This window comes from Scardinius erythrophthalmus, assembly GCF_964197995.2.
Source record: "Scardinius erythrophthalmus genome assembly, chromosome: 21".
In the NCBI taxonomy this organism is placed as follows: Eukaryota; Metazoa; Chordata; class Actinopteri; order Cypriniformes; family Leuciscidae; genus Scardinius; species Scardinius erythrophthalmus.
The window spans coordinates 20,870,752-20,886,321 of record NC_138241.1 but is presented as its reverse complement, the minus strand read 5'-3'; the positions used below and the strand labels follow the sequence as shown (position 1 = coordinate 20,886,321).

Genomic DNA, 15,570 nt, shown 5'->3' with positions numbered 1-15,570 from the left:
TTTAATGCACATGATATAAAAGCAGATTAGGATTTTTGATGCCTGTTCCGTATCATGTGAATCCAACAGAATGCTTATCTTTTAAAATGGACACAAGCGTCAGTCATCAAGCCCTTTGACAAACAATGAAAATGCCACAAGACGACGCAAGGCTGCAATACATTGACCTTAAAAAAAATTGACCAATTTGAACTCCGATTACTGAAAGGGTTGGGGAATAAATGTAATGAAGATTGTTTTCTATAAATGGTTTTGCACCTAAAGTATGATATTTTGTTCCTTTTTTTTTTTTTTTTTTTTTTTTTTTACAAATGTGATAGGTGCAATCTTTGTAAGTAAATATATACATTAAAATGAAATTTTGTTGCTGAACTTATACCATGTTTCTTTACTGAAATGCAAAAAAATGTATATCACACATTGACTGCAATTCAAGGCAGTCAACTTTATTTGTAAATATGCCTGGAATAAAAAATAACTGTTCCACTAACAGACTGAACGGTTACCGCGGTAGAATCGTGCCGTATCCTACACTAATCCAGGCTCGTTGACAGCTATGCTTCTTTTTCCATTGTGGTGCTGCTAAACCAGGATTACATGACCAATCGTGAACCTCAGACTCTCCACGTCACTAAAGTGCAGAGCAGAGCTCCACGTACGGTATGGTTAGTTACCCATACCGTACGTAGTTTTGTAAACGGTTCTAATGGAAATGCTGCTAGTACCAAAAAAGTGCTTAAAGTGAATTTTACAGCTCTCTGTTCTTTATGTCAGTGATAAACTTTGAGGGTTCTGACTTTGTGTTCAGAGCTCTGTGACCTTAGCCAGTGCTCCGAAATAAACTAGTCAAGTTTCATATAAAATGTCCACATCTTGGTTAGAATGTTCTGTTTTTCCTTTATCCTAGTCCATCAGCGCACTTTGCAAGTTTGTAATCCTCTCTAAAAAAAAAAACAGTAATCCTACAGGGTATAATTCCATGTCATTTGTGCTTTTACCCCCCAGTGCTGCTTTTACTATGTGAAAACAGACTTTCCTCATCACAGTCTCATGTGCAGGGGTTCTTTAAAAAAGAAAGAATTGACCAATGTTGAAAAACATTCACCTAAAAGACTTTACAGTGCATTTGTCTTTGAATATATAAACACCGTTTTGAAAAGCCAGAGAGAGCAAGCGCATAATTTTGTCTTATAAATCTTAATGTGATCACCAAATCTGAACTTGATGTTAAGCCCCCAAAGAACAAGCACGAGCTAAAATAAGCAAACCACCGCTGCACGTGGTTCGTTTCTGAAATATTTGAGTTAACTTTCGGTGTCACAATACTCATAAAATAACATCTGTATTTGAAAAATAAAGCTGGGTTTTAAAATCTGTTTTAAATTAAACAGAAAAAAGATTTAGGTCACACCAACTGCACCATAACCCCATATGGCGAAATGCAGCATTAAAGGAAATAATACTTTTCCTCAATCCTATATTATACAGAAGAATAAGATGACATTCAGCAGTTTCATATCACAGGACCACTTCAAAAACAAGAATAAACACTTGCTTTGCTTAAAATGCCTTCAAATAAAACAACACATTTGAATGAAATGTCCATTTATTTACAAAAGGTTGAATATAAACAGATCACTCGAATTATTTTACATTAAATACTGAACGGCATGAAACCTGACAATTACATTAAATTGATGAAACACGGCACAATATGATAATGTCATATGAAGTATGGTTTTCCTCACTGAAGGATAGGAAAATATGCATAATATTGGATTTGTTTGTGGTTTATCAGTCAAAAGCATTTATCAAATAAACCAGCAAATCAGTGTTTAGAATTGGTTTAGAGCATTAGAGCATAAAAATTTGGCATTGTAAATGTTCATTCAAGGGACAAAAGATATTGTATTAGCCTTAAAAAGCATTTAATTCGCTGGTCGCAGAGACACTACTGTGAGAAAAAACAACTAGTGTTCCCTTTTAAAAACCATGTAGCGAGTATAATGCACATGATATTGAAGAATAAAAATTCACATCACAGACATATTTCATTTTCCTTGCCAGTTATCCACAGTAAAAAAGAAAAAGACTTTGGTTTCATTTCTGGATGAAAAGTATCCACAGATGGAGAAATGTCAGAGAAGCATAGAGTAAATGTGAACCAATTCTTTTCCATCCAGAAGAGGGCAGTACACAGTGTCATAGCATGCGGATTAACATGGTGTTAGTCTTGGCAAGTGACACTTTTCCACTAGGAACCTGCAATCCCAGCTGAACTCTGCATACATACGGTGAGAAAACAGAGTTGTCCTGCTGAGATCTTGTTCTTGCTCAAATCTTGCCAACAATCTTCTTCGTCAGAAGAGACAGGACAGAGAATTAGCAGAGGGACACGTCTTCTCACCGCTGAACACTGGTAATTCTACATGCGTTTCACCATAATCAGTACCGGTTGGCCATGTTCTTCTGCTCCAGTCTAAGTTTGAGCTCAGAAACCAGTGCTGTGTTGACAGGATTGTCTTTACTCCTATGAGATTTTCTCTTTGTCTTGGAGGCCACCGAGGCGGAAACTGTAGGTACCGCCCACTCGCGGTCACCGTGTCTATAGTGACTTGGCAACGGCGGGGGAGGCGACGGAGGCGCTCGATGATGAGGACACACTTTGATGTTATTGTTACAGTTGATATTGTCTGTTGTAGGGATCTCCTGTCCATCCCTGAACGGTTGCTGGAAGTCGTCTTGTCTCCGGGGTTTACGCTTCCTGCGTATGATGCGACGGGAGGGTAGGATCTTGTTGGACTTGATGTTTCTCATGAATATAACAGTAGATATCAAGACTGTCACAAAAACCATGATTATAATGACACCACTGATCAAGCCTAGTAAATGCATGGGATTTTCCCTACTTTTCAATAAAAAGGACGTCAAAGGTCCCTTGAGTTGAGTCTGTAAAAGAGCACAAAGAGAAATCAAGTCCATAGGACTCAAGGGTGATATACTGTAGGCTTTTCTCTGTTTGGCCAGAGACACATGATAAAAGTGAGGCAGATAAATAATTCCCAGAGAGGCCAATAGCAGGCAACAAAGCATTCTTGTGTGAAATATTACTATGGTATACCAGCATGGGTTAGAAAGCACTGATAGGGCGACTACTTGGAATATACACAGCGTGACTGCATGGCATCTTGACAGCTGAATAATTGATTTGGTGTTTATGTAAATTAATTTGAAATTGAGTTGAAGACGAAATGAATTTGAAAGTTACAACAGAGTCTGGTTGCACAGTAAGACAAGATCAGAAGGGTTGAATAGGGCACCCAGAATTAAGACCATGCAGCCTCATTGTCATAATCTCAAAAACATCTACTGTACGACGTAGACTGAATGGAGAAATGGGCGATAGCGTAGAAAAAAAGGTATTATTTTGAAAAAACTGTGCTTGTGTACTCTTTTACAGACATTTTACTTGCCTTTAAGCAGCAATAAAATCATGGAAGAAAAAAAAGAAAAAAGAAAAAAAAAAAAGCTAAGAATTGGTGTCGGTGTCAAAGTGTCTCATGGTCAGGGCCTCCTAATAATCTTTCTGATCTTGCCCCTTGGCTGGACCCGGGACTTTTTCACAGATTTCCAGAAAATTACGGTGGATATGAAAATGGTCAGAATGATAGCGAGGACTACAATGCTCAAGCAAATGCTGAAAACAGTCCAGGGCCGAGTTCTCAGACTCAAGAAGTATGAAATCAATCTGGATTTGATCTGTAAAGCACACAATAACAAAGACTTATGCTAGGTTTGATATGAGGTTTTCTCACAATACAGATAAAATAGTGAGAGTGCAGGTTAAAGATTTCCATGTGCATGATTCACTATTTTTATAGCATGCATAAATGAGAATCAAAAGGTTCTTGAGTTGTTTTGAATGGCAATACTAAATGAACAGGATTCTCAATAAAAAACAGCACTAATAAAGAACCACTTACCGCTTCTGTGATGTCAATCTTTATCACTGTAGTGGTGCTGAAGGATGGTGAACCTCTGTCTTTGGCCTGAACAACCACAGACCAGGTACAGTCTTTCTGATTGGTGATATTCTGGACTATTTCCATGGACTTGATGTACGGCTTCAGCTTTATTTCTCCTGTGTCTGCATCGATGTCAAATATGTTGTCTGGGTCGGCTTTCATAATGGAGTATTCAATGACATTGTTCGGCTCTTCTGCATCTTCATCAATCGCCTGCAATCATCAAACACAGTCAACTGACAATTACACAAGTCTTCTATTAGAAGAGCAAAATTTCAAGGAGTCTTTAAAATAGCGGCTAACCTCTATTTTCACCGGTGCACCAATCACCATTGTTTTCTCTAGAGAGTTCTCATTAAACTCTGGTGAATGGTCATTGAGGTCCATAATGGTGACGAAGACTTCTGCAAGGCTGTATTTTCCTTCAGTGTCTTCGGCCTTCACATAGAAGTTATACTTGGATTTGACCTCGGCGTCCAGACTGGCCCAGGGCTGAGTGTAGATGATTCCTGAATCAGCCTGAATGAGAAACCTTTGTGAAAAAAAAATATAAGACAGGAAATGAGTTCTATTGGAAAATCAGGATTACACAGGGCTTGTTGTACAGGGAGATGTTAACATGATTTAAAGCTTTGAGAACACACTCTCTCCTTTTGAAAACTGGTATGTATACTTCTTGTTATGATGTCAACAGGATAAAACATCATATACGTATATACAGTCTATACTATCATTTACATTTATGCATTTGGCAGACACTTTTATCCAAAGCGACTTCCATTGCATTTCAAGGCACACATTTACATTCTTATCAGTTCTTGCTTTCCCTGGGAATCAAACCTTGACCTTGGCGTTGCAAGTGCCAACGCTCTACTGTTTGAGCTACAGGAAAGCTACATCATTTATTAAGCCTCTCATGCTCACCAATTTAAATAGAGGTTTCCATCTATTTTATTTTAATTATATTTTAAGATATTTTAAGATATCTTTTCATGTGATCTGAATTTTCAGCAATCATAAATCCAGTCTTCAGTGTCATTTTCTTCAGAAATCATTCTAATATGCTGATTTGGTTCTCAAGAAACGTTTCATATTTATTATCAATGTTGAAATCAGTTCAAAAGAACAGCATTTATTTGAAATAGAAATCTTTAGTGACACTTTTGATCAATTTAATGTCTTTGCTGAATAAAAGTATTCATTTCTTTCATAAATAAAACAAAAAAGTACTAACCTCAAACTATTGAACGGTAGTGTACGTATATATTGCTCTATATGACTGGCCCGACACAACAGCTGTTTGACCTGTTTGTCTAAACCTGGAGGTTGTGGAAGTGTTCTGAAAATCTGTCTGGTTATTTTTATATATACTTAATTCCATTTTGTGCAGCTAATGTGCAGAAATGACACACTGCACCTTTAAGTGGGGCTGTAACATGAAAAGAACAGTCTATTTTCTGCTCAAATCCCATTAGTGGATTAACTAATATGGAGGGCCAGGTAACTCTTTGTTTGCAGTTAAATTTAGTTTTGCAGTTCTAGTTAATTGATTCTGTATAGTGAAAAACTGTTGTCATTTGACAAAGTGTGTAGTCTGATGAAAATCTGATGAATGAAACTACATACAAAAGACTGCATACTGTCAATTTAGAGGGATTGTTGTCGGGTAAATAAAATCAGGCATAAGCTGCTATTGGCAGGCTGTGTGGTCTGTCTGGCAGAAACAAAACAGAAAAGATCCCACGCTCACTCAGCCTTGCCAATGAGAGAGTTCACACAGCTGGAAAAAGGAAGCTTACCGGAAAGCTTTACCATGCCTGTTCTGTCAACAAGTCATCATTTACACATTTATATGGGTTATTTTTATGTGTTTTATGCTCTATAACATATAACAAATATGTTACTATTAGAGACCATGAATCTGTCTCTGGGTTTGGGAAGCTTGAGACAGATTTTTTGAATTAAGAGCCGAGAACAGCAGGAGGACTGAACTCTGTCCCAAGATGGCAATAATATTTCAGCTATTTGAGCGCTGCCTTTGGAATCTAATAAAAGAAAGGAAAATTGAATCCACCTGGGTACAGCTAGTTCTGAGTACAGCAAGATAAGAGTCAGAAAACAAGTCTTACAACAACATAAAAAGTTATTGGAAACTGAATTCTGCCTAGCTTTAGTATCTGTGGGCTGTGTGTGATGAATCGAGGTGAGCTCACATCCCTCCTGTTCTCCCATTCGCTAAATAGTCTGTGTTTTGGCATTAATGATGTTGCATAAGCAACTGTTTTTCATGTGGCTTATTCCAGTCGGCTGGCATTTCATCAGTAGGATCTCAGGCATTAAAAAGACCACACACACTCTGAAAAGGAGGGAAACAAACATTAAATGTGGGGGTAGGGTACTCACAGGTCTGCTCCTGAGCCATAGATGGAGTATCTGACCACACCCCAAAGACCAGAATCAGGATCTGTGGCCTGCAGAGAGCATAAGGAGAAAACGTCAGCAACTGGCATACCGAGATGCCAACATCTACGTAACAGAACAGATGACGTTTTTAGCCAAAAAGCAAAACATTAGGGGCAATGTGGGATTTGTTAATCTGGCTACGTCATTATTTCCCTTGTTGTAGCATGTCCTCCGAGGTCAAAATCCGGCAGGTCATTTAGCAAATTGTAGTCCAGAAACAGGATAACTCCCATGTGGCGAGCACTTGCTTACACAGGGTGAGGGTTAATCTCAACAGGGTTCAATCTCTCTATCCACTGATGGAGGGCAGAGTGGGACAAGTTTACATCCGGACAGAAATTAGTTTAGCATTGTACCTGCATAAGGGTTGGATTTGGAGAATAACTCAGGGTCCTAGTCAGGAAAACATTTTCTTTTTTATATTTTTTATATGTTTTTTTTTATCATACAGTAAAAACAGTGACATTGTGAAATATTATTATCATTTAAAGTATTTGCTTTCGAATATATTTTAAAATGTAATGTATTCCTGTGATTTTTCAGCAGCCAGTCTTCAGCGTCACATGATCCTTCAGAAATCATTGTAATATGTATAATTTTGCAGACACTGTAAATTTTTTTTTCAAGATTCATTGATAAATAGGAACTTTATAAGAACAGCGTTTATTTTAAATACTATTTTTTGTAACATTTTAAATGTCTTTATTCACTTTTGATAAATGTGATGCACCCTTGCTGATTAAAAATATGAAAAAAAAAAAAATAAATAAATAAATAAATATATATAATATATCACTGTCCCAAAACTTTTGAGTGGTAGTGCATTTAAACCTTATTGTTTTTAGATTGAATATGATGTGTTCATTTTAAATAAACATGATCAGTATCATAGTTTTGTAGAACAAAAAAGCTGTACCATTTTGTTTGAGTATTCTGACATTAAAAAAAGATAATCATGATGGTATTTTTGTCTATTAAAGCACAAATCTGGGGTTTTAGTGTTACACAACTGAATGAAAATGATAGCCATCTGGCAGCTTACCACGTAATAGACTGTTTAGCATGCATTCACATACTGAGCATGATTTGGGATTCTGAGCCAACCCCCCAAATGTTATATTTAAATGAATAATGCGTATAATGCATCTTTTTTCCAAAAACAGAGCAGTCTAGAGAGAATGACAAACATGTTAATCTTTTTGTGCATATAATGTCTAGAGTGTTCTGTACTCACTGTCACAGACACAACATTGGATCCTCCTGGTGAATTTTCTGGAATCCGAGCGATGTAAAAATCAGAAGTGAATTTCGGAGTGTTATCATTGGTGTCTAGCAGATGAATGATTATGTCTGCCGTGGCACTGAATTTCTCAGGTGTGTCAATCTCTATAGCGAGGAGCTGGAAACAATGAGCATAAATACATTTCTGCAACTGGTAGCATATTATTGATTATAATAGTGTAGGGTCATTCTCAGGCCATTTGTGTCCCCATTACTGGTACAATTACATATAGATTCAAAAGTAATTGTATTTTATAAGATCATTTTCGTGTCCATTGAATAAAAAAATACATTTACTGAGATGAAAACATTTGTTGATACATTGATATTTCTGAGAAAATGGATAATTTGACTCATTAAGCCTGTTATTTTCTAACATTGTTGCTCTTTAAACATGTTCCTGAAAAACTGGACAATTTCCTGAGAAAGACCCTGTGAAATTTGCTATTTTATTGCACTTTAAAGTCAAATTAAAGTACAACATCCACTGTTTTCCTGAAACATACATGACTGTGTAACATATGCAACAAATCTGTTGGTTCATTATTTGTCCATATATTCAGGATTGAGCACATATTGTATAATACACTTTTCTTAAACAGTTCCCATGAATTTCTATTCACCTTAAATGTCAGGAATTGTGATTTCTCAAAATCCATTGCAGCAGAATCCTCTACAAGGACGGTGACTTGGGCTTCATTTAGAACGGTTTGAGGGACCACTCGTAACATGCGGCCTGGGCCCACCAGTCTGAGGTGGAATTTGGCATTTGATCCCTGAGAACAAGCATATAGTTTAAACATATTTTGTAACACAAAACTTTCACACAGAGCTAACAGAGAGAACTATCAAAGACATAGAAATGGTATAAGTTAAAGCCATTTTAAATGAATGGCAAACAATGACTGTTGGACAAATCATGTGCTAATCCATGTGATCTTTTATGAGTAATGAATTCTACATATCAATGTGACTAAATGCTGAAATAACTACAAATATTATTGCGTAATATGACAACAGCTTGAAAGGGACCACCTGGGTGCTTTCCTGTCATTTATGTAACTATGACTGAACAGTGCTCATAAAAACATGGAAGTAATACATTAAACTAATGGTGTCTTATCTTGTTGATTTTAAATAATGGTTGATCTGCACTACAAAACTACTCTAACACTCAATCAGCTTTTATTGAATTCTCTTAAAACGCAGAACAGATCGCCAGATTTTCTTTCTAATGTGTATAAACCTGCATGCACTCGTTTTAGCTAAGACGAGCCTGTAACCTGCTGCTGAAACAAATGGTGCCCACCTGGTCAGAGTCGTTGACTGTGATTTTCAAGCCCCTCAGGAACTCTCCCTCAGGAGGATGCTCATACATAGTTAACTCGAACACGTTCTGTGGTCCATTCTCTCCAAAGAATGTGGGTGGATGGTTGTTCAAATCCACTACCTTAATGGTCACTGTAGTGACTGCAAAGTCCAAGCGTTTCCCCTCTGGACTAACCTCTGAAGCCTGAGAAAGGAAGAAATTACTGATTATAATTCAACTAAATACATTTATACCAGCCAGCAGTTATAAAAAGCCATTCATCGGCTCAAGATACTCTTGTAATGAGGACGTGCAAGTTTAAAAGAGATGTAACTACATAACATGGACAGAGATTTTAGTAATTGGCTTATTTCTGAAATTGGCTTAAGCTCTGTCTTAAGTCAGAGACCAGAGAGAAACAACGTCCAGTCACCAAACATTTGATAGCAGAAAAAAAAACAATCAAACTTGAGACAGAATAGAACAGAATTAGAAATAGAGTTTAAAAATGATTTTAACCTTGACTTTAATATTAAAGACTTCCCTCCTCAGGTCTGCTGGATACACCTTCAGAGTGATGCATCCACTGGTTTTATTGATGGCAAAAACCCCATCTGCTCCTGAATAAATTGGTTGGAAATTTGTTAAGAGAAAGCTCATAATGAAATTCCTTTCCAGCCATAAAAAGATGTGCAAAATAAATGCATTTCCATATTCACCAACAATACTTACCAGATTCTAATGAATAAATGATTGGATTTGGATTATCCATGTCTCCATCTTTGGCAATAACTGTAAATATCTCAGATCCCTGTAAAAAGATCCCTGTAATTAGATCTTAGACAAGGAGCAGTAAAGTTTGCACAATTAATTAAACTAGATGTACCGCATCGCGGTACAAAATATGACCGCCGCTCAGGCCTGCACTGGCTTTCCACAAAAATAAATGACGTTGAGTAATTTGGCTGTATTGCATGTTTATGTATATACCTAAAAAAAGTAGTAGTATGTGCATGTCTGTCTGTGTGTGTGTGTGTGTGTGTGTGTGTGTGTGTGTGTGTGTGTGTGTGTGTATGTGTGTGTGTATGTGTATGTGTGTGTCTTTGTATGTGTGTGTCTGTGCGTGTATGTATGTGTGCGTACATGTGTGCGCGTGTGTGTTTGTGTGTGTGTGTCTGTGCATGTGGATTTGTATGTGTGTGTATGGGTGTGTGTCTGTGCGTGTGGATGTCAGTGTGTGTGCATGCTTGTGTTTGTTTGTATTCCTGCATGTGTGTGTGTGTGACAGTATCATCCTAAACCAGCAACCCTTCGCTCAACAGCACCATCTACAGGCCGATGAGTGTACAGTCACTAAATGTGCACATAAATGAATTTATTTTATACCCCCCCATGGATGAAATTCTACGAAACTTAGCAGAGGATACCCCCAGAGGATGTCAAGTTAATCATACACATGAAATATGGTGCAGTTCTGAACATCTCCACTGAAGATAGGGGCGATTAAAGCAGAATAATATTGCATTTTCATTTTTTATGGGAGGGGCGCAAATCACAAATGAGTGATTATGGGCTAGGTTGATGTGGGCCCTTAAGAGCAACATACCATAAAAATTTCTTCATCCTCAGTGCCACGGTTCAGGTAGTTATTTAGGAAAAACTGCATTTTTGGGTTTGGGGGGGGGGGGGGGGGGGGTTAGTGGCCCCCGGGGACCAAATGAAATTTTTCCTTAGAAGTCTAGTGGGGCTACATGCCCACCAAATTTCATGTTCCCCGGTGTTTCGGTGTCCCTGGTATCGTTGCCGAAAAATTTACGGGGGCCCCAGCGCGGGGGGGGAAGTGGCCCCCGGGGACCAAACGAAATTTTTCCGTAAAAGTCTAGTAGACCAACATACCATAAAAATGTCTTCATCCTCGGTGCCACGGTTCAGGTAGTTATTTAGGAAAAACTGCATTTTTTTGGGTTTGGGGGGGCCCAGCGCGGGGGGGGGGAGTGGCCCCCGGGGACCAAACGAAATTTTTCCGTAGAAGTGTAGTGGGGCTACATGCCGACCAAATTTCATGTTCCCCGGTGTTTCGGTGTCCCTGGTATCGTTGACGAAAAATTTACGGGGGCCCCAGCGCGGGGGGGAAAGTGGCCCTCGGGGACCAAACAAAATTTTTCCGTAAAAGTCTAATAGACCAACATACCATAAAAATTTCTACATCCTCGGTGCCACGGTTCAGGTAGTTATTTAGGAAAAACTGCATTTTTTTGGGTTTGGGGGGGCCCAGCGCGGGGGGGGAGTGGCCCCCGGGGACCAAACGAAATTTTTCCTTAGAAGTCTAGTGGGGCTACATGCCCACCAAATTTCATGTTCCTCGGTGCTTCGGTGTCCCTGGTATCGTTGACGAAAAACTTACGGGGGCCCCAGCGCGGGGGGGGGAAGTGGCCCCCAGGGACCAAACGAAATTTTTCCGTAAAAGTCTAGTAGACCAACATACCATAAAAATTTCTTCATCCTCGGTGCCACGGTTCAGGTAGTTATTTAGGAAAAACTGCATTTTTTTGGGTTTGGGGGGGCCCAGCGCGGGGGGGGAGTGGCCCCCGGGGACCAAACGAAATTTTTCCTTAGAAGTCTAGTGGGGCTACATGCCCACCAAATTTCATGTTCCTCGGTGCTTCGGTGTCCCTGGTATCGTTGACGAAAAATTCAGTAAGGTGACGAAAAAAAAAAAAAAAAAAAACTTTGACAATCCCTATATGTATATACTTTGACAATCCCCATAATAATATGACTTGACACAGTTTGTCAAAGTATCTTCATTTTGGGAAAAATATTAATCAGAGAAAGCTGTTGCATTTGCTAAAAAAACAACAACAGGGTAACATTAGCAGATAAAGTAAGGAATGTATTCTAGCAAGCTATGTTCAACTGTAATTTGTCCTTAATATTTGATAGGGAATACACTATTTTGTCTTGAGAGCATGTGTACAGTAGCTCAGTACAGTCTTTATTTATTTTTATCTGATTTTAGCTGCATGCTGAGCTGTTCCGCAAATGTTTTAGCAGGATCAAACTGTAACGTGGACAACATTTGCCATGAAGCATTATTATATTTGTTTAAAAAAAATTCATACATGTTCAAATCAAATCAGCATATTATAATACTTTATGTAACATTTTAAAATATATTAAAATAGAAAACAGTTATTTTAAATTATAATAATATTTCAAAATAGTTTTTCAAAATTCGTGATCAAATATATGAAGCATAAGAGACTTCTGTCAAAAACATAAAATAATATTACTGACCTCAAACTTTAGTGTGTCTATATAATATAATAATTTGCCTTTAATCACTTTTAATCACACTGAAGCACAATGGACCTGTAGAGTGTTCGTAAGAAGTCATGGTGTAGTGTTACGATGGATACTCACAGGCGAAGAGACCTCATAGACATAACCAAAGTAAGGAGTTCCAACAAACTCAGGAGGAGTGTCTTGAGTGTCAATCACATTTATCGTCAAAGTGGCAGATGATGACATCACTTGTTGCTTGCCCTTGTAAACGCCACCTCCATCCTGAAAACAAAAGTTAGTGTTACTTCATATCTCATTATGATGCAAAAAAATGATAACAGCCAAATAATTAAAATGATAATTGGTAGAGCAGATAAAGGTAGTAAATGGAAGAACTAAGCTTGAACTGGTAAAACAAGGAGAACAAACTCCCTCTCACCTTTGCCACCACAGTGATGAAATGTGTGCGGAATTTCTCATAATCGAGGGCTTCGCCTGGTTTTATCCGCAGCACGCCACTATGGTGGTCGATGGCAAACTTTGAGCTCGGTTCACTGCTCTAGATTTGAGAACAAACAAAGAGATTCTACTGTCACTCTACATGGATTCCCATATGTCTATGAGCTTGTGATAAAATAGTCAATAATGAATAGTATGAAGGAACAGGAATGAAATATCCATACTGTGTCGTAATGGGAAATATAAAAACTTTCTTCTGCTCAATCTGATCCAGACCTCCCTAAAACGTCTTGATCGAAGGCCACATAATATTTCCTCAAACATCTACGTCACAATGTGAAATATTAGCTTAATGCCCGCCCAAAGGCATACAGTACGCAATGAAAGGTGAGGTTTCATTAAATAAAACTGTTGTTGTCATGTCGCGGAGACGCTGTGTTTTTGGATGAGAACAGGTTTTGGATGAGGTTAAGATTTATTTATTAATCATTTTATAGAGGACAGCTTCCTGAACCTAGGAAAGTACAACGCTGGCTATGTGCTGTGAAACGTTCTGCTCAGGTCATGCTTGCAAAGTTGCTTCTGATCGATTGGCTTTATCATACGCATTTTGCAGAATCCGACTCGGGCTCGAACTGATGGTAAAAACTGACTACTTTATTATTATTAAATGTGTGTTTTGCCTTGGAAGCTGAAGCTCACGATTATGGTAAGGGCCGTTACATTTCAGACACACGCTTGAGGTGTTTAGCCAATCACAACGCACTGGGTCTGCTGGCCAATCAGAGCACTTTGAGCTTTTCGGAAGGAGGAGCTTTATAGAAATTAGCGTGTTTCATACAGACTGGAAACAGAGGTACTACAATGTACAGTATGTGAAAAATAATGTGTAAAAATGTAAAAATAAACAAAATAATTAACTTTTAAAATAGCATCATATGACCCCTTTGAATGCAATTTTAAATGTGCTCATCATAGATTTATTCTTTAGTTATGAATATGACCCGTTTATATGGATATTCTATGAGACTTTGCAGTAATGAACAAAAGGGTGAAAACAGGGGGGGGGGGCGGGGGTTGGGGGAAGAAGTAATCCTGTCAAACCCTTTCATTTGACCTTGAGTTCATGTTTGATATTTCAAATGGATGCCAGATGTTACCTGGAGGAAGTAAGTGACTGATCCCCCAGAGCCGATGTCTCTGTCCACAGCCTGCACTTTGTAGATGCTGCTCCCAGATGTAGTGTTCTGTGCAAACACATACAGTTTTCAAACAAGCCTGTTTATCCAGATCACATACAAATCCAAATCATTTTTCCTGGCCAGGTATTTTCCAAAAAAATATTCTATAGGAACCTAAATGATTTAGTAAAGAAGAACAGATTCTCTGAGACAAGATTCCTCACCTCTGGCACATCTACGATGGAAGGCATATTCTGAAACTGTGGTCTCTCATCATTGGCATCCGTGACAATAACCGAAACCTTTTCAACGACCTGACATGACACCAGAGCATTAGAAAGACAATCACTGCAAAACTCATCACATACACTGGATAAGAATCACAAATCAACAATACTTACTTTGTTAAGGCCATCTGAGATGCTGACAAAGAATTCAATATCATCTTGTGCCTGTGATAAACAGATGGGTTAGTGTCACTGTAATGTTCTCAGCACATTTAAAACTTGATACGCGTTTTGAAATGTACCTCTCTGTCAAGTTCCTCTATTAGAGTTACTGCTCCAGATTTGGGATGAACACGAAAATATTCTTTGTATCCGGGTTCAAAGGTCATTCCATACTTTACTGGCTGGCCTTCGGGGTCAGTTCCATTAAGAACGTATATCTGTGTTCCTGTAATTTACAGTTGTAAGCAGTTATTTCTGTTCAAGTCAAATCAAAATGACATCTAAAGCAGTACGAGGCTTTAAATGATTTAAGAGAAGACATTAAAAAGGCATTCAAATAAGCAAAAATAAGATATTTCTTATTTTAATTCAAAGCTTCAATTGTTTTTGTTTTTCATCTTTGAGGAGCCAGGGTTCCCAATGTCTTGAAAAACCTGGATATATGAGGAGGCCTATTTAAAAAGTGTGATTTCTAGACCTGGAAAAGACTCTTTATAATGAATATAAATGTTTTCTTATTATGCCAAGCTCAAAGGGCAAATTCGCCAAGCCTGCACCCAGCTCAAGACACGTGGTCTTTGGAAAACAGCAGTGGCCATGTTAATACCGTTTACAATTAGACAGAGGAGACAACAATAGGATAAATCAAACAGTCTTCTAATCAGATGGTACAAAAGTTTTACCTTACCTTTTGGCGTATCCTCTGAGAGATTGAACATTGCCATATTACCGTTGTTACTGCTGGGCCCATTATCATAGAAATACGGCGCATAGTCAGCCTGAGCTATAAACAACAATAATCAGATATCAGATTAACATACCTCAATTAACAGTGTAATGTAACCAGATTTATGAGGACAAGAACAACAACTGTACCTATCACAATATTAGTCATTTTACTGACATGTGGTTGATCACACACTGCATAATGTAATAATACTAATGACTCTCTCTATCCACTTGTCAGGGATTACAGGTGTCTTACGTCATACAGTACATGCCTCAATATCCCCTGCTTTACCAAATCTATTTCACTATATAAATTCACTTTTGAAATGAATTTATATCTAAATTTAGATTTAGATGTAGTTTTCTTTCAGGCAAGTCTGTATTTGCTC

The 15,570-nt window shown here is 38.1% G+C and overlaps 1 protein-coding gene across 1 annotated transcript; it reads right to left on the bottom strand.

Moving 5' to 3' along the window:
• Positions 1–1,591: 1,591 nt before the first annotated feature.
• cdhr1a (cadherin-related family member 1a) lies at positions 1,592–15,230 on the bottom strand. The gene is made up of 16 exons (XM_081350262.1): positions 15,141–15,230; positions 14,533–14,678; positions 14,405–14,455; positions 14,228–14,317; positions 13,983–14,069; positions 12,803–12,922; positions 12,502–12,645; positions 9,811–9,889; positions 9,598–9,698; positions 9,079–9,282; positions 8,393–8,545; positions 7,723–7,887; positions 6,429–6,496; positions 4,329–4,557; positions 3,984–4,238; positions 1,592–2,949 (listed from the first exon to the last, which is right to left on the bottom strand). Exons 1-16 carry the CDS (start codon positions 15,175–15,177, stop codon positions 2,446–2,448), a joined length of 2,433 nt encoding a protein of 810 aa, XP_081206388.1. The 5' UTR covers positions 15,178–15,230; the 3' UTR covers positions 1,592–2,445.
• Between the last annotated feature and the right edge of the window lie 340 nt (positions 15,231–15,570).

Coding starts and splice junctions, on each gene's coding strand:
- cdhr1a (XM_081350262.1), bottom strand. CDS start 15,177: ATGGCAATGTTCAATCTCTCAGAGGATACGCCAAAAG. Junction 9,283..9,597: donor TCTTTAATATTAAAGTCAAG/GTTAAAATCATT, acceptor TTCCTTTCTCAG/GCTTCAGAGGTTAGTCCAGA. Junction 6,497..7,722: donor CCAATGTTGTGTCTGTGACA/GTGAGTACAGAA, acceptor TGCTCTCTGCAG/GCCACAGATCCTGATTCTGG.